The sequence below is a fragment of the Anarrhichthys ocellatus genome, unplaced genomic scaffold (assembly GCF_004355925.1).
Source record: "Anarrhichthys ocellatus isolate YVR2014 unplaced genomic scaffold, GSC_Weel_1.0 scaffold53, whole genome shotgun sequence".
Lineage (NCBI taxonomy): Eukaryota > Metazoa > Chordata > Actinopteri > Perciformes > Anarhichadidae > Anarrhichthys > Anarrhichthys ocellatus.
In genome coordinates, this window is record NW_022280083.1 from 309,773 (window position 1) to 329,116 (window position 19,344).

The 19,344-nt window shown below is 44.0% G+C and overlaps 1 protein-coding gene across 4 annotated transcripts in view; it reads left to right on the forward strand.

The window, feature by feature from the left end:
* Positions 1-19,344, forward strand: part of kank1a (KN motif and ankyrin repeat domains 1a) — a 47,598-nt gene that overhangs the window by 24,790 nt on the left and 3,464 nt on the right. For all 4 annotated transcript variants that reach the window (XM_031870518.1, XM_031870519.1, XM_031870515.1 and 1 more), the window contains exons 2-8: positions 3,086-3,215; positions 11,221-13,860; positions 15,919-16,080; positions 17,335-17,443; positions 17,728-17,976; positions 18,750-18,837; positions 19,012-19,231. In XM_031870518.1, coding sequence (XP_031726378.1) covers positions 3,179-3,215; positions 11,221-13,860; positions 15,919-16,080; positions 17,335-17,443; positions 17,728-17,976; positions 18,750-18,837; positions 19,012-19,231 — 3,505 coding nt within the window. In that variant the 5' untranslated portion in view covers positions 3,086-3,178. The remainder of the gene's footprint in view (positions 1-3,085; positions 3,216-11,220; positions 13,861-15,918; positions 16,081-17,334; positions 17,444-17,727; positions 17,977-18,749; positions 18,838-19,011; positions 19,232-19,344) is intronic.

Consider the following 19,344-nt stretch of genomic DNA (forward strand, 5'->3'; position numbering starts at 1 on the left):
TCGGGGGGCGGCCGCGTTTAGACTCGTTTACGGGGACTCGGTCAGTGTTTGCTACCTGTGAGCTGTGGGAGGAAGTTAGAATGAGAGATACAGGTAAGAGGCATGACTGTTAGAATACAAGTGACCACATTGCTGTTGGTATAAAGGTTTAGAATCAGCCGTTGTATTGATGTTTTTCTTCTTTTCTTCAATAATAACAGAGAAAAGCGTATGTGACCTTCTTTCTATTCTGCTACGCAGCAACATGGCATTCAGTTAAAGATCAACATATTGAGCAACTCACATTTTAACTCGTAATTCACAACATGCTGGTGTTCTTGCATAATATCTCAGTAAAACTGGATTCACTTGAAATGAAAAGACTTCAATGTCTCATGCAGGAGTTTAAAACGGGCCTTGAGCTTTCAGAATTGTGTGTTTGCATTGAAAACAAGGTGTTAATGTGTTCTGGTTGCTGCAGGTTAAATCCTGCAGAGTCAGACATGCAGGTTAAATACAGATTTACAAGAGACACGGTAATGACCATAAATACAAAACATACGATATTATAACCAAGAGTCTTTTAAAGACGAGACGCTCTCAAAAGCTCAAATGTAAAGAAGAACAAGGTTTCATGTGCCAACTTCCAGCAGACTAACTAATGCTGTTATGATGACACACAGCTTCTTCTTTGTATTTCTTCTGCTTGCATCATATATCTGAGGATGTCCTGCTCCTTCCTTCAGGTTTGCTTTCTTGCAGCCCATGGAACGGGACGCTTGGGAGATGTTTGGTCAGTCTAACGGTTGTTGTTCAGAACGTTTTTGCATGAAGTTGGAACACAACGGCTTGTATTTCGGGTTGAAGTGCTCTCTTTATATGCACACTATACACGCACATCAACACAGGGCCAGTATGAGATATTTGTTGAGATGTGAACGTGCACGTAGTCTCTTTTATTCGTGTTTGTAGTACCTTTTAAGCTTCTTTTCGTCTCCGTTACAAACCCGCCTACCAACAGGAGATAAATGGAGAAGCATGATTCCAGTTAGTCATGTTAGTCTCTCTGCACACTTATTATTGTGAGAGGTGTCGTGTAAGTTCAGACCCTCCGGCGAGGCTTCAGTGTGCGTTACATGTCAGTAATATGGCTCCAAATCTTTTCCTGTAACATCAAGGTGCTTTTCAACCCAATGGAGGCATCTTGACTCTTTGAAGATGCTTCCTAAAATATTAGTTTTTGTTATTAATTAATGTGATATTTTCCATGAACTGTGTTGAACCTGATTGGTGCATCTACTTTCACCTCTTCCACTTGTCCTAAAGAACACCTTTCAAAGGCATTTGGTGCTTTTCCTCAGGAGGAGCATCATCTTCCTGTTTTTGTACCCTTTTGTAGGCAGATTCATCTCCTAATGTTGCCGTGTGAAATGCTAATCAGAAGTTTCTGGAGGCTAACTTATTCCCTCGCTGTAGTTCCTCGTAAATGTAAAGTAATAAAAGTAGCTCAGAGGAGGAGGGGGGGCTGCGGACTAAATAGATTTCAGGCTATTTGGACGCTGGAACAGCCCGGTATGGTCAGAGTATCTCTTTCTTCTCCGTATCACATCTATAGTCGTTCCTCGGGATGACGGACAGTTTGGATTTAGACGCAGCGGCGCGATGACGTCGCCGCGCTGCATTATTTTGCTGCGTACTGTAAACGAAGATGTACATGTGCTGCTGCTGCTCGCCTGCAGAGTGACCTTACTGGTGATTCTACAGGTTTTGTAAACGCATCTTCCTGTATTTTATTTTGAAGATGTATGATATTTTTTTTTTTTTCCAGTTTGTGCTGATTTGTCACTGAATATGTCGCTGAGGTCCTGAGGTTTTCCAAACATTGGCAAACTCATTAAATGCAAGTGAGCTGCTGATTTAGCAGATATCACTAGTAGTGAAATACACGCTTGTCTTATTTCTTAAAGAAACCTCTAGGAGGCATGGAGCCCACTTCTAGGGGCTAGTGATCAACGGGTCAGGTGGTCCGAGGTCAGTAGTCCTACATAGAGGGTCTCAAAGAGGTCTGGGTCTCTCTGAGCCAAGCGTTCCTCCTCCAGATGCTCCTTGAACAGACCAGGCCTCTCTGTGGCCCATGACGTTTCTTTATGTAGGAGAATAGCTCTTTTGTCTCTGCTCATAATGCATCCATTGATGATGAGCAGGCCAGAGCACACTGCACCTCTATGCTCATAAATGTCAGACGCAAACACACCTGTGAAAAGAGCCGAGGTCAGCGCCGGCGACCGCTTTAAGTGGGCTTCAGCTTTCACAGACAAAAGTGTTCATGTAGACGTCACTGAACTCTGCAGAGGTGGAATATTACTAAGTACATTTACTCAAGTACAGTTTTGAGGTACTTTACTGAAGGACTTCCACTTTTTACTCCACTACATTTATTTGACCGCTTTAATTACCAATTACTTAACTTAACACGCATTCTTTGAAGATTAAATTGGAGGTTTCCAACCTTTTTGACTTGATAAACTCTCTAGTAGCAGCAGTTCCACCAAAAGAGACGTTTCCCCTCAAACGTCTCACATGGTTTTCAGATTTGTGCATCAGACCTTTTTGTTTTTCATTCCCATTAATCATCTCACGACCTTAGGAGGGGCCCGATGCCTCAGGTTGGGAACCTCTGGGCTACACTACAGAACTCTATATTAAGTATTTAAACTTGCTCCACTTTGAGCAGCTACAACATTAAAATGCTTTTACTTGTAATACTTAATAATGATGGCCATCGGCAGATGTAGACACGAAATACAATCATTTTCAAAAAATATATTCTGTATATTTTTTACGCCCATTTTATCAACTCTGCGTATCCGTCATCTAGCGACCTATCCTATCGGAGGGAAATGTTTATTTCTGGCAGAGATATTTCATATTGAAGCGGTTTATCTGCATCTTTATCTCGTGTTTAAATCCGTTGGACTGACGGGACTTTTTGTTCAGAGATGTTTGAAGCTTTTTCTGGTGTTTTCATGTTTGACCTGTCTGCGTTTGGCTCTTTACGACTAACCTCATGTGTGAGTAAAATGCCTCCTTTTGTGTTCCGTCTCAGTCTGCAGGCTGCATGGTAACCTGGACTTGATGCATGGCAGTTGCATGACCGCAGTAGGTCTTGTTGTGGGACTGAGAGCACACGGCTGCAGCCATGGCTCAAACCATGCACGTGAATGGCAATGGCTCAGGTAAACCAACCCTTTAGTTCATTATTATTTATTATACGATGTTCTATTTGCTTTTTTTTGATTGTGCATGTATTGGAGATACTCTAGCATGTTCTATGTTTATCATGTTAAATTACGTTTGGTACCTTTGTGTGTCGCACTGAATCATCACGGTCCTATTGTAGCAGACTGTTGGTTAATAATATACTCCGACATGTCAAACGATCCCTCGCTGCCTCATGAACAACATGTGCTCGTCCTTACTCAAATATAACGGAGCTGGGTGAGGACACAAAGAGCTAAATGTAGATGGTGTCCAGTTCCAGGGATGCTTCAGGCCATTCTATTTAACCGGTGAGCTCCTGCATCACATCTGTCTCTGTCTCAACGCCACACACAAGTGAAGGCCTTCCATTCTAGCATATTTTATTTTTTTACCTGAAGTCATTCAGGAGCTTTTTAGGCATTAAAGTATGAGTTTACATCAGTGGAAGTGATCAGTGCATATGTAATGTATGGCATTTAAAGCTTTGTAGCATCGGAATGAATGAGACTGATTGATCACTTGTATCTAGAGCGTGAGTGATATGGTTGAAATTAACTTAATTACGTTTTACACATTGGTTTTGCAGACATAGGACATACTATGAAATATGAATTTGCAGTTGTGGGAAATTAAGTTAGAAATAAATCAATTTAAACTGTATAAACAGAGTCTATCTTCACCAAGTAAAACCAGGAATAAACAAATAAAACCATGTTGTTTTTTTTTAATTACAACTTTATTTGTATTATTGATTTGGAAAATTATATTATATATCGGTCTACATTAAGTCTATAAAAACAAAGGTTATTGTTCTTTCAGTATAAGTTCAGTCAGATTCAGCAGAGGTTAATTCAACTTTTTTTAATTTGTGCTATGTATTTCCTCACATAATCTTTTCATGGACCTCTCACAGAGGAGTCGATACGTTTTGATTTAAGTTTGACATCCCTGCAAGTTATCGCTGCAGCTCTTTTGCTACTGAAACACGCTGAGGTTGTGCGTTCACACGGCACAACATGCAGAGAAGATTTGCACGCTTCAGTGTGAAATAAACGCTGTCAGCTCCAAACACACACACACACACACCTGCAGATGACTTGCATTGCTGTCCACACTAACGGGAGAGAGTGAAGCTTCTTACTTCCAAAATCCCTCCAGGAATGCACAGCATGCAGGACAGATGCTCTCAGCGTCAGTCTGCCACCACCGTTGAGATTCCACTCTCTGAGAGTTATCTTTTATTTAAGTACGTAGATGTGTGGATTCACTTCAAAGGCTACGAACCCAACAAAGGGTATTTTACTGTCCATTTTTGTTACAGAATGTGAAAAATGCTGAGGAATGCTATGCTAACACTGCTAACCCCCCCCCCCCCCCTTTCAAACTGTAAAAATAGCTTCTCTGCAGTGTTGGCAGTCAACATACCAATGTGGTTACCTGCTGCACCGAGAGAATTTCAAGAAGAGATTCACTCGACATTAATAAGTTGATGATCGGGTAGACGGCCGGATATCTTGAGGAGGAACTAGTGTGACAGTTGTTGGTTTTAGAAGTTGAAATATTACCTGTAAAGTTTTTGTTTTGTTTGTGGTACCCAGTTCTTTTAAAGGGACATTTCACTGGTTTAACACATGAAGTTTAGTTTACGAGGAGAGTTTCTCAGCCTGTAAAACACTTTGTCGAATGTCTTCTGTTCTTCTGGAGGAGCTTCATCAAGTCTGTTGTCTCGGCTTGGTCTTCAGACTTTAGTAGATTTTGTTTTTTGATGGAAATACAAAGTGGAGCTGTGGAGTGTGAAAGATGTAGGCGTTTACTATTAGGCTGATGAAGTGCTATTAAGTTGCATTATGGGAAGTGTAGTATCCCTTTTTGGGGGGGAGGCTCTCTTACGCTAACATCCTTTTCATAATTCTGACATTTTTAACAAGACAACTACAAATCATGACGATCTGAAGTGTGTTCAGGTTAATTGCACCAAAACCCTGCAGATGCTGAGTCATGGCTCACAGTAGACCATCACGGCTCTGGTCTGACCTGAATGCCTCCAGTCTGTCGTGGACAGAAACCACAGAGAGCGATGGGTCCAGCCCCCCCACTGCTCATTCAAACCCTCTACAGTGGTTTTGTTTCTGTTACCCAGCTGCCACTTGGAACAACCCCGTGGTGCTGTTTTCCTCCCCTGCCCCATCAGTCACTTTCCTTCTTGTGTTTATGTAAGTGCTGTTAGCTTACCATCATGTGTGCCGAAGGGACGGAGCGCCGCGTCTTTGTAAACTAAATGGTTCAATAGGTTGTTTGATGAATAGATGTAGAACTGCTTTAAGTGTATACTGAACAGTATATTCATTCAGAGTCAACAGCGAATGCATGTACAGTACAGCAGTCACGCTGCAAGAGATGCAATGTACTGAGGCATTAAAGCCGTCCATTGTGCACTAAACCACTTTGTTTTCAATAGAAAATTAAAATAGCTCCCTTGTTTACCATGCAACTGGAGAAACTGAAAGATCAGGGTCTTGTGTAGATTGTTGAATGATACAGCAAGATAGCTTAGCATAAAGTATGGAAACATGGGGAAACGGCTAGCCTGACTCTGTTCTAAGGTAACAAAACCCACCTACCAGCAGCCTTAAAGTTCGCTCAACAACACGGAATTTCTCGTTTGTTTAATCCGTACAAAAAAAGGGTAAAAATTGTTGTTTGAAATGTCAGGTAATTGCTACATCAGCTAAAGTTTCTATTTTGTTTTTAATAAAAAGGTAGAAACTGGTTCACTAGAAAGAAACCAGTGCGTCATGTCTGATTGTTTTGCTTGACCATCTATGAGAAAAGACCGATGTGGGCAAAGCTCTTCAAGCTGCCTCGATGTTTGCAGAGGAAGCCCAAACATTTCCTCCGGTCTGCATCATCACCTACCGAGTTAAGTTGTTGAATTTGGCAGCAGAGTCTGGCTCGGCCCTGTGACTTTCTACAAGAAGCTAATGGGTCACAGTGGGCGGCTCTGCTCTGCTCTGCTCCGTCTGTCCTGAATGTGTTTAAAAAAGGGCAGGAATGTGCAGCTTTAATGTACTCATTGTCTTTTTTAGCTCCGTTTCCTGTTTCCTGGTGTTGAGCTGCTGCACTATGAGGCGTTGATTAAATGCTGGCTCTACTTTTTCTTGTGAGTAATTAGGCGTGTAGACCTCGCAGGCAGAGCCAGGAAATACCAGCCTGGTTGTATGAGAAAGGGCCCGTGTGTGTGGGGCCACCAGAGACCCCTCCACCCAGGCACTTGCATCATACTTTGTGCTCACTCCGTGTAAAGCACCGAGTGTAACCACTACACGGTCTTATTCCACTCTGCAACTGTGTGTGTGTAAGACCTGTGTAACGTCTTTGTCTCATGACTTTGTACGGAAATATCTGCCGATTTCTTTATTTGTTGTCTTGACTTTAGAGTGCTGCAGGCGTGACTCATTCTGTAGACCAAGCAGGAAGTTAGCATCGTGAATTTTCAACTGGATTTTGGATTATTGCAGAAAATAAGTTCTGTGTCAAACAAACGTTTATGATACTGATACACTCCACATTTTTATTATTTTTGACGGGTGAATGCAATCGGCTGAAGTAAAAAGCTAACGTCACATGTCTTCACGTCACCACCACGAAGCTAAAGACGGACTAGCACGATGACGTTTATTAGTCTCATTTAGCCACTTGTTAGCCACGGCCTTTTTTTAGATGCTTAAAAGCTTAAAAATTGACGAGAGGACTATTTACTGACTTATTTTATATCGTAGAACAAAACGTTAAATCTAAGCTTGTGTTAACCACAGGAATCTATTAATGTGTATATAATATCACCTTTATATGTGCATAACAAGCTGCATGTTTTGCAGCATGAAGAAGCCTGTAATGTGTGGGTTTAGTTTTCTAGATATAAAGAGAGACGCACATATTGTGATTTCTGATTCGATAACAAACTTGCAGACATGTTTAGACCAGTCGCCTCATTTATTCTGCCTCTGAGGGCAGTGTGTCTAAAATTAGACTTTTTACAGAGCCAGTGCAAAATAAGCCAAGCCCTGGTTGGTTGTTTTTCCTCACAGATTTTAACATCAAGGCCCAAAGTTGGCCTTCAGCACAGTATTTTAAGAGCAAACGCACAAAGAGGGAGAGAGAGTTCATGGGTTTAAAGTTACTGAAAAGGAGTCACAGAAAGGTTTTAGATGAACGAGTGGAAAAAAATATATTCAGAAAAGCAACAAAGATATCTTTTTATTTCTCAATTGAGAGACAACTCATGAGACGCCCCAAAGCTTGCATGTACATTAAAGAGGTTTTACACGGAGCACATGTGCTGGTGTCACAAAGCGTGAATAATCGGACCGAGGGCTTCTTCTTTCGGACATCAACGTATTTGACTTTAATTTCAAAAGAGCAACTGTGTTCAGTCGGCACCTGGTTTCAGTTGGAGGCTCTGGCCTGGAAATCAGTTGCAACACGTGTGAGAAGTAGCTGCTGGAAACATACCAGCTGCCGCAGAATGAATGCACAGATGATGTTGGATAATTGGGCTGAAGTATTTTAATGTCCCAGCTGAGAGACGGGAAGCCGGGCGTGTGCCAAGCTCTGGATGCTGTTTTAGGTTGTTGACTTACAAAATGTTTAGTTCAGTGATTCATTGTTGGATAAACTCGTGTTTTCAAAAATACTGAGGAAAAAAAACTAACGAGGTCGGCAACAAACTGTTGTTTTAGTCTATAAAATGTAAAATGGTGAAAAATGTCCATCACAACTTCCAAATGTTCAAAGTCATCTTTACATTTTCAGTTTTGTCCGACCAACGGTCCAAAACCAAAATATATTTGATTTCACAGCTGTACGAAACGTAGAAAAAGCTCAAAATTCTCACATTGGAGACGTTAGAAAACAGATGTTTGGTGGTGGTGCGTGATAAATCACGATTATGTAAACGACAGATTAAATGAAGAGAGGGGCCGGCGTTAATGAGAACAAAGTCATGAATCGGAAGAATAAAAAGATATTTTCGTTTACGTTCTAAAACACAAATAAAAAAACATCCTCATCTCTTCAAAAAAGTTCTGGATTTTGAATGAATGCAGGTCAGGACGCGCGTCATCCAGCTGCGTCGTGTCTGGGCGTGACGAAGCGGTGGCGTTGGACACTGGAATGACAACAGGCTGCACTCTGCTTATTGGCCGGAGGTTTTAACCCCGTGTGGGATCCAAATTATCTTTGCTGACGCCCAGAAAAGTCCCGAACACAGTAAAATAATAAGAAAAGAGGAACTGCAGGCAGGTTCTCTGCAGATACAGACACTACCACATCCTTGTAATGGGTCATAAGTGATGATGAAGAGGCATTATTTTTCTACCAGTGCACACGTTGTTTATTAGGAAATTGTTGCATGTTATACCTTTTATGTAACCGTAGCAATACTACCGTGCAGAAATGCTGTTGCAAGTACTCATAATGTAGACTGGCCCATTTCAGTATCATGTGTATTATATTATTATTACTGTACTATTAGAAGATGAACTGACTAAATGCAGAGGGAAATTAAATCTAGGTGGAGGGCCCTTTTTTTATAATTCCTTAAATACTAGCAGCGCTTACTCGTACTGGTGGAGCTCAATTTGGGAAAACTTCGTCTCCCAAAAATGTGTAATTCGCTGGTTTTGCAAACTGTTTTTCCGGTGGGGATGATTCTAGACGACGACTAGGAGATGTTGTAAAGATGTCACATTTCATAATAACATCGTAGTTGTTTAATGGAGGAGACCGTCTGTGTAGCTGTTGTGTAATCTCTGTCAACTGGACAACGTAACAGCTGCTGATAACTGGAGGCGACTCCCGGGCTCTCGGCCCCGTCACTGCAGCGCGACCCTTCAGTTGTCCCGTGTTCATGAGGTCATCGCTCAGCTGTCCATGGTCTCGGTGGTACCAGAGGGCCGCCTGTCACACGTGTGTGAGAGAGAGAGAGAGAGACATGGCTGGTCAGAAACTTGTGGGGGGACCGGGACCAGGACCAGACAGCACAAGACCGTGACTGTGCTGCTGCCTCACGGATTATTTATACCAGTCAAAAGCAACAAGATGTGCTTATTTCAGGTCTGTGCAGGAGGAAACACAAAGCGGGTTCTGTTTTAAGATTAAGATGCTCTTAAACTTTCCAGAAAATGTTCCTAAAGGACAAATCGGCATGAATAGATGTAAACGTTTGCGTTAACTTTTAATTAGTAACATATCTGGTTTAGGGGCTGCAACTAACTGTTATTTTGGCAGATTATTTAGTTGGTTAATCAGGTTTTTTTCCCTATAAAATAGTGATACACGGCCATTATGAGTTCCAAAAGCCCCAATGGGAAGTCTTCGGCTTATTTTGTCCAACCAACTGTCCAAAATCCTCCCAAAATTTCAATTTACCATCAAATTTGACAAAGAAACTGATTGTTGTTGGTCATTTATCAAGAAACAAATGGATAAACGTTGGTTCCAGCTTCCTAAATGTTTGATTTGTTATCATATGTTTTTATATAATTGTATAAAAGTAGAGCTCTTACTTGGTGAAAGTTTGCTCTGCAAAGTATAAATGCTTGACATGTACAGTAGCCGAGTGATCCGTCTCAACAGGCCGTCATTGTCATGAGTTCACCTCCCCTCCAACTCAATAATAGGACTCTTATTTGGGAAGGGAAGCTCTGGGCTCAGAGCCTCGCGGGATTGGAGGAGGCAGCTGTCCAATAGTGATGTAGAGCAGTGCTGTGCTTCAGTTTACACCAATAGTGGAACTTTTTATGCCCCCCTCCTCCTCCTCCTTTATGGAGAGAGGATTGAGAAAGAGTGAGAAGAAACAGCAGTTCTGTGGCTCAGGTCTGCAGTTAAATCCTGTCCAGCAGAGAGACGCGGTGAAGAAGAAGGAAAAGTAAAATGCTGCCGGTCTGAGGTGAGTGCAGCTTGAACAACGAGGTGGTTTTTAGCAGCGGGCTTTAAGCCTTGTAATTGCCTCCTTCTGTTTGTGTCTGAATGGAAAGGATTGACGGGGAGAAGACGTTAGCCGGAGCTGGCGGGCTGGACTGGAGGGGAAGAGCCGGGCTGTTTATTTCCAGCCTGTGTTTGCTTTAGTCGCTGAGAGTTCCAGGCATACCAAGAACAAGACGCTGCTTTTAGCCAATGCAGAGTGAATGTAGTGGAGTCTCCGACTTGCCTGGAAAGCTGGGTGGCTCTATAGACTCGCTCTAACGGGGGAGTGTGGAGTTTGGACTTTAAGCAGCTCTGACCGCTCTGTATAAAGTGTATGAACTCAGGACATTCAGTGTAGTTTAATTTGTTGTCTTTAAACTTTCTGCTCAAAACGTGATAGTTTATGCCTCATGTGTGTCTGTAAAAGCTCAAATGTTGACATGACGGATGGATTTTGGACTTGAACATATTGACATTGTCTGTTTTTCTGACCCCTTTGGCTCGTCTCTTATCTGAGCTTTGTAAACAACGTTCTGTTTATCTACCCGAACCCTAACCCCAAACCTCATCAGGCTAAATTATACAAGTAAACCAACATTTGTTTTTATTCGGAAGTTTACTACGCCGCTTAACATTTGGTGTTTTTCTCCACTTAGTTGCATCTCGCATAGTTTTGGGCTGACCTGAACCACCCCTTGCCAAAATGATTATCACTCACGCTTTTCCAGCAGACATGTGAGAAACCTGAGACGTGTTTGTACTCGCACTTTCAAATTATGGCGATTGTCAGCGACCGAGGAAACACTTTGCCCGACACTCGAGCTGCTTCAGGGCAATAAATGCATCATTTTTCAAAATACATATGATGGTTTCTTTACAAGTTACCTTTTATTCCCTGCAGGTCTACAAATGTAAATTATTCTGTAGCACGCTCTTTATTTGCTTTCGCTCTTTCCAGAAACACAAAAATCTGAACTCTTAACTAACTTTATCTTCTCGTGGTCTCTGTTTCAGAAAGAGGACAAAGATGCCCAAGCACAGAGGACGAGAAGGACTCTGTGGCCCCCTACTATGTTGAAACTCCCTATGGTTATCAGCTAGATCTGGACTTCCTCAAGTATGTCGACGACATTGAGAGGGGCAACACCATTAAGAAGCTGAGTATCCAGAGGAAGCCCAAAGTGGCCAAACCCTTGGCGGTGCCTCGGGGCAGCACTGGCGGGGGCAGCACTCGGGCTGAATGGACCTCCACAGACTCCCTGTCCTCCTCCAACAGCGACGACAAGCAGTCCCCAGTCTTCTTCAACGGCAGGCCCCAGGTCGCTGCGCCGCTGACCCCCTCCCTCTCCAGAGCTACCTGTGAAGCCCCCCTGCAACAATCCTACTTGAGCATCACGGAGCAGAAGCTGCTGCTGCCGCCTCCCTCGCCAAGGTTTGCCCCTCGTCACAACCCCCAGGTGGAGAGGACCCTCATGGAGACGCGTCTTCGCCTCGAACAGGAGCGCCTGCTCATGCAACCGCACAGCGAGCCAGTGATGCCCCGCCGCCGTCTCGCCAGCTTCGGCGGCATGGGCTCCAGCAGCTCGCTGTCCTCTTACTCTGGCTCCATGGCCCCGAGCCAGATCTCTCCCACCTCCCATCACCCTCTCCCCATCAACGGTCACCTCCCCAATGGAGAGTACAACCTCTTCTACCCGCCATCCATGGGCAGCTCCATCCGCCACAGCCCCATGAGCTCCGGCATGGCCACGCCTGTCACAAACGTCAGCCCGTTGCACCTCCAACAAATCCGGGAGCAGATGGTCGTGGCCCTCAAGAAGCTGAAAGAGCTTGAGGGGCAGGTGAAAACCATTCCTATCTTACAGGTTAAGATTGCTGTTCTTCAGGAAGAAAAAAGACAATTGGCTGCTCAGTCCAAAAATCAAGGTCCTGGTGGCTTTCGCAAGCGCTCCTACAGTGTAGGCAGCGCCGACCAAATGGAGAACCCGGGCCCCATCCCAAAGGAAACGGAGCTGCACATCATGGAGCCCGAAGTCCAGGAACAGAACGCTCAGCGGCAGGAGGAGTTCAGACGTCTGGCCGCTGAGGTCCAAGCTCTGGAGCAGACGACCCTGGACAATAATGTGACTGAAACTCGGCCTCAGAAGCAAAACCAGGCCCACCAAAAGTCCATTGGCATAGTTACCGATGAAAACATGAACAGCCTTCCTGTCAATCAGAGGACGAATGGACATTGTTTCCGGGATGCTGGAGTATCGACGGAGCTGCAGGAAATGCGCAGCGCGGCGGTTGGCGTGACCGAGGCCATGCTGGGCATGACCAGTGAAGCCGAGAGGGAGATCGAGCTCCAGCAGCAGACCATCGAGGCACTGAAGGAGAAGATCTACCGCTTGGAGGTGCAGCTGAAAGAAAGCACGCACCAAATAGAGATGGGAAAGCTTAAGCTGGAGCTCCAAGTGGCCGGTGGGTCGAACAAGAAAAAAGTGGACAAAGGTCTGATGGCGAGGCCTGAGATGTACAACGCCTGCGTGGAGGCCAAAGTCCAGATGCGCAGCGTGGGAGTGGGTGAGAATCTGGAATCCGGCCATGCAAACGCAGCTAAAACTCTACAAAGCCATACTGTCGGAGTGTCCTGTCAACCCAGCGTGCAGAGTGTCGCCACAGGCCCAGAGGTCCCGATGGACCGGTGGGTGGTGCATGAGCGCCGGGAGGTAAACGACCAGTGTGTAGGGAGACGGGTGGAGACGTGCGACCAGCTGGTGGGCACGGAGCTGAATGCTTGCCAGGTTGGAGTTAACACGGAGGAATCGGTAGACAGCCTGGCTCTCTGCAAGCCCATGACGGAGCTGAGCAAACAGTCGAGATCAGTCGGCTGCGGAGATTGTTCAGTGGATGTGATCGTCGGTCCCGTCAAGACACTGCTGTCGCAAGGAACTGACCCGGATTACGTCAGCAAAGTCGACTCCGGTGTCATGGCTGCTCCCGAGTCGGCAACTCGGCAGACCAATACCGAGACGGAAGTAGCGAGCAAATCCACCAACACGAGGACGTCCGTGCTGACCGACTCTTTCACTGATATGGGGCTGATCACTTGTGACAAACACACCAACACGCCCGTGATCGAAACGAGGACGGTCGCTGCCGGGGAAGGACTCATCAAAGACGTGCACTCGACGGCAAAGATGCGTTCCATCGCTGTTGGAACCACCACAGACATGGAGTCATTCCTTGGCAAATCGAGCTCTACTAAAACCAAAGAATGTGGGGTGGGACCAGTTAGCATCCAGGAGAACTTCTTGGTTGGATTAAAAACCAGGAACATAGCGTGCGGCCCCTCCCAGCCAGCTGAATGTGTCACAAGCAGCAGCAGAGAGGCCGAGGAGGCTGAGGCTGCACCACTGCAAGCTCAAGCCCAGGCGGCCGCCGGACTGGACCACTACATCGAGAGGGTCCAGAAGCTGCTGCAGGAGCAACAAATGCTGCTGGCGGAGAACTACAGCGAGCTCGCGGACGCTTTCGGTCAGCCCCAGTCCCAGTTCGGATCCATCAACAGTCAGCTGGTCAGCACGCTCTCGTCCATGAACTCAGTCGTGAAGTACGGAAGCGCCGAGGACATCCTGAAGCTGCAGTCGGACTCCGTGAACGCGGACGAAGGTGAGGGGTTTTGCTGAGGATGCTAATGGTTCCACGTGGTGCAGAAACAAATGGTTCTTGTGATAACTGGCAGAACGTCGTGCCAGACAATCAAAGCATAGTTTCAAGGGCAGACAACTGAAAGACACACACACACACACACACACACACACACACACACACACACACACACACACACACACACACACACACACACACACACACACACACACACACACACACAGAGAGAGAGTGTATCTTTCAAAATAGCTGTCAAGCTTGCAGTCTTGTATTTAATGCCTGAGGGAGCATTGAGAGAGAGTTTGATTACATTTCTTTTTTCTCTTCCACAGATTATTGCACAATGGATTGAACGAGTTAAATCTTTCTCTTATTAGAATCAAACTTTTTAAAGGTGTACAGTATGCTGAGACTCTTGAAAATCATTCTGTTTTGAGTTTTTATATCTTAGTGCACTCAAGAAAAACACCTCATTACACTTTTATGTACCTCTTAAGAGTTTTACAAGTAGCAACACTTAAAGTTGCCCCGTGGAAACCAACAAGTTATGTTGTTTTTATTTTAAATCCTGCATTGTTAACATCTTTACTAGCTTTTAGTCTTCTTCTTAGCACATTGTCTCATTTCTTATTTACTGTCGATATGTAAAATATAAACAGCAACTCGAGGCCAAAAACTCAAAAGGGTATCTTTTAAGCAGAACACACCAAACTGAAATTGGAAGCAGTTGAATCATGATTTACAAAATGCAGATGATTACCCTGTAGGATAAGGATTAGGAAAATAATTAATTAATTTGTAATTAAGATGGAAAAGGATAAGAAAAATATACATTATACACTGAGATTTTAAGGTCTTATAATAAAAAGGAAGGAGGGTAAAATATATAAACGGTGTAAATAAAAGTTATTCATTTATGTTTAGTTTTAAAGGATGCAGAGATATTGTGATCTTGCTTGATTCTTTTGGGAAGAAAGTCTTTTAATGAACGATGACTGAAATAATATTAATAATGAACTTTGTGACTTGTTTTGAAAAGTGCTGTGTATATAAAGTGCTTTACATGATAGAACCAGGATTTAAAACCTTTCAGATCTGCAGTAGGACAAAGGAAATGCAAACAAATGCACAATGATATAAGATAAAAAGCTAGAGATGGAGCGTATCAAATATATTGATACAAAGTATATTTGAATTTAATATTGAATGTGGTCGGTCTAGAGAGGATCCTGATCGGACCGGACAGGCCAAAGTTATCTCTGACCCTGAAAAATGCGGCGGGGCTTTGGACGTGAACCAACAATGAGCTCATTTCTTTTTGGGAACCAGTGAACGTCGCACCCATCGGCCTCTTGTTGTTTTTGCGGGCCGCCCCGGCCTCCACCGACACCGCGCTGTTGATGCTGATTCATGGCTCCTTCTGAGTTACATAACACACATTCATGCCGGCTGGCACATGAACGCGGGGCGATTGTCTTGTGTTTGGGAGCTTGTTTCTGGCCTCTTCTGGAATGTAGGATGACTAAACCGACAATAAACTGGGTGGGAATGAGAATGCGACTGTGGTTAGAGGTGGAAGTACATTTACCACCTTCTACCGACTTCAGTAGTTACAATTTATGTAACTTTTTATTTGTTCTCCACTACATCTTTAACTCTTCTAAAACTTTAACTCTTCCAAAGGAGGGATTGATGACAGTTAATTGCACTTCCTCCTCGTCTCAGAGGAGTTTTGTTTATGGTGTAACACTTTGATTTCTTTGTACAAGGACTTGTAAATAAGATCCGAAATAAGAAAGTTTCTCATTTTTAAGCAGTCAGTTGGTTGTAGTTAAATTTTGTTGTCACTTTATTGAGATATAACCGAGTTAAACGCAGCATAACATGCCAACTTGTCATTAAGATATGCCAGCAGTTAGCGGTTCTAAAGCTTTTTGTTGTTTGCATTCTTGCTCTGTTTTTTAAGTGCTATGTTAATGTGAGTTCAAATGAAAGTTGTCGATTGTAAGGAACTTTAACCGATCGGTCCCATCTGACTTTATCTCCCCTCCTCCTCAGAGATCAGTCAGCAGCTTCGTACAGAGCGGTCACACATGGAGACGACGTCATGCGGCCTGACTCCCTCAGATAAACATGCCAACACACCTGCTCAGCAGCAGCAGATCAGCGCGGCGGAGCAGAAGAGCCGCATGGACCTGCAGATGTCTACAGCTCTACACGGTACGGCTACGGACACGCGTTTAGGATACTCGTCCTGCTGCATTATTGTAAAAAAAGTGGCCGTTGTTTGATTTTTACATCCTGCTGCGGAGAGCCAAAGGCAGAGCTGCAGGCTGTTATTAGTGTGTAGATGTGATGTTTTAGCGAAGAGGCAGCGGTGGTTATCTGACCAGATGGTCCAGGCTCAGCTCGCCTCAAGTTCATTCTCGAGTGGTAAAGTGATAATATTACAGTTGGGTTAGAAATGGCAGCACATTTTTATGGTTATTTATATTTAGATGGCCTAAAATACGGCTGCTACACAATCACCTGAACGCACACTTCACGTATAAAACTCTAAATTGTACTTGCATACAGTATTTGAGTAACTGTATTTAATTACATTCCACTACTGTCAAACGATGTAGCAGGAAAAACATGGCTGCAAATATCATCATCGGCGTAGCTTCCTCCTGACGAGCTCCTAACGCTCTCGCCTGTCCAAACACGCCAAACCTGCTGAATGACTTTGTTGCTACTGAGCGCACACACACGTCACTGTAGACACACATGCAACTGAATGCATGTTGATACATGGACACACACACACACACACACACACACACACACACACACTCTCAGCTGTCCCCCGGAGCAGTAAAAGAGGCCCTTCAAATCAGGACAAGCCTTGGCAGATGTGCTGAGTGTTTCTGGCTCTCGGCTGGTACTTTTGGTTTTCGGAGGGCTGTGTTTAAAATGACTGAGATACTTTCAGGGTTTGGAGGAACTTCCAGCTCCTCGCTGACCGAGTGCTTTGGAAAGAGCGTGAGACGGACACTTAACGGCTACTTTCCTCTCTGCCAAAGCTCTTGATCATGTCAGAGGACCTTTAGAGGCTCATTCAGGCGTCATCTGTGCTGCTGTTAACGGATACTTTCAATGTTGCAGGGGATGAGACTCTACAAGGAGAATTATTGTTTAAAAATGTAAATGCAAGACGACAAAATGCAGGAAAAGAGATGCAAAGAGTTTATAGAAACATGACAGTTTTCTACATCCATTTTGGACACCTTACAACAATTTGCACACTGTATGCATCAGAGCTGCACAGTTAATCAAATATTAGTTGTGATTTTTAGACACATTATACGTGTAAGACTAAATCAGCAGCTGTTGCTTCATCATGAAGCTCATCACAGACACATCTTGAACTAAATAAACTTGTTTATATGAAATATAATAAATACAAATTATGTTCACTCTTCTCTCCTTCAGGGCAGCCGTGCCGCCAGAGCACCCTGAAGTCCATCATGAAGAAGAAAGATGGCCGACCCGACTCCAACGGCACCAAGAAGAACCTGCAGTTTGTCGGGGTGAACGGAGGGTGAGTCTGAAAATATATGAATATAATCACTGTCCTGAATATTAAGTAGATTACCTTTAGCTTTGCATTTTAAGTTGCCTGTTAGATGTTTTTAACGTAATAATATTGTAGTGAATTAGTGTTTTTAAGTGTCCTGAGAGAGGTTAAAGGTGCGGCTGTTTGACATTTTTACAATTTACGTCCTCTTGGAGCTCAAAGCGTTGTGAAATCTGTGTTGGTCTTTTGGTGCAAACATCTGAGTCTTCAAGTTCCTCTGCTTTTGTCGCCCCCTCGTGGCAAAGCAGGTATGAGACGACGTCCAGTGACGACTCCAGCTCGGAGGACAGCAGCTCCTCGGGGTCGGACGAGGAGGAGGATGAGGATGAGGATGAGGAGAAGGAGTTCGGTGGAAACGAGGAGGGATATAAGAATGTGGAGGCAAAGATCACCAGGGAGGAGTTTCAGCCCGAGGGAGCCAAGGAGGTGAAGGAGGAGGAGGAGGAAGAAGAGGAAGAAGAAGAGGGAAGTTCAGAGAAGCAGGAGATGAGAGTGAGGTGGGTTAAAGAGAATTATTGTGAAATTGACTGTTTTTACTCCTTTGAACTTATTCTGTATGTGAATGTGTTAAAATCCTGTGTATGAGGTTTTTTTTTGAGTATTTTCTTTAACTGTCTCTCTGTTTTGGTTTGATTTCTAAGAATGTGGCGATTAACTACAGTTTCATCAGGTTCGTGCAGGTAAACGGGTGTAGTATGATTAGCATGCTACAGGGACGAGCTATCATCGCCATAACGAGCTGCAGGACTGGATACCAACTGAGCGTTTCATCATTAAACTGTTGGAAATTAAAAGTTATGATCATTTGAATTGCCGTTATATCAAATCCTACTTTTCTTTAAAAAAAATAAGTATATATTTAGTTGTTATACATTTACTCGGACCATAAATATAAAACACAGGCAAAATAAATAAAGATGGATAAAAGTAGGAAAACTTTATTCTTCAATAGTCATTTCAATGTATTTGTATTGTGTTTCCTCTCTATAGGAGTTTAATTGAAGAAGCTGAGCAGTACTGGTTGTGAAACTTACAATTATCCAACCAGAGCTGGAAATGTATCTTCAGTCTCACCTCAGACACAGTAGATAACCTGCTGATGAATAAATAAAAGTTAAAATAATGAGTTCATGATCTGATGAAGCCAGCTGCAGTTATACTTATTTTTGTCACATTACTGTGGGATGTAATATGGATACATTATCAGATAAAAGGCAAATGAAATGCAGTAAATGTTATTTGAATGTAATAACTGTTGATTGTCTCAAAGGTACGAGCTCAGTGAGAAGATGCTGGCAGCGAGCAACGTTCTCAAATCTCACCTCAGTGACCCCAAAGCTGTGAGCAGTAAAGATCTGGTGAGCAGGATTTATTTTCATTATTTCACTGTTAAACGAAAACTTCACCCCCAAAATGAGGATTTGTGTATTTGTGAGTGAGTACCCAGTGTTACCTTGAATTCTTGAAGAAAACGTAGACAAGTCTTGATGAATTGAAGCACCCAGACACTAACTGCTGGCCGTGCTCCTCAGAGAGCCTGCATCAACACGGTGCAGCACGAGTGGTTTCGCGTGTCCAGCCAGAAGGCGGCGGTGGCGGCCATGTTGGAGGACTACCTGGGGGCCTTCGGGGCCGTCTCGCCGGCCGTGCTGCGCCACATCGTCAACATGGCCGACGGCAACGGCAACACGGCGCTGCACTACAGCGTGTCGCACTCCAACTTCCAGGTGGTGAATAAGCTGCTGGATGCAGGTGAGAGCAGCAGGATGACCCGTGTTTTATTTCTACTCATTTGTAAATGAAAAGGAATCCGTTGTCCTGTGAAATGTTTCAAAGCTTTTCTAATCCATCGAAACTCTGAGGTT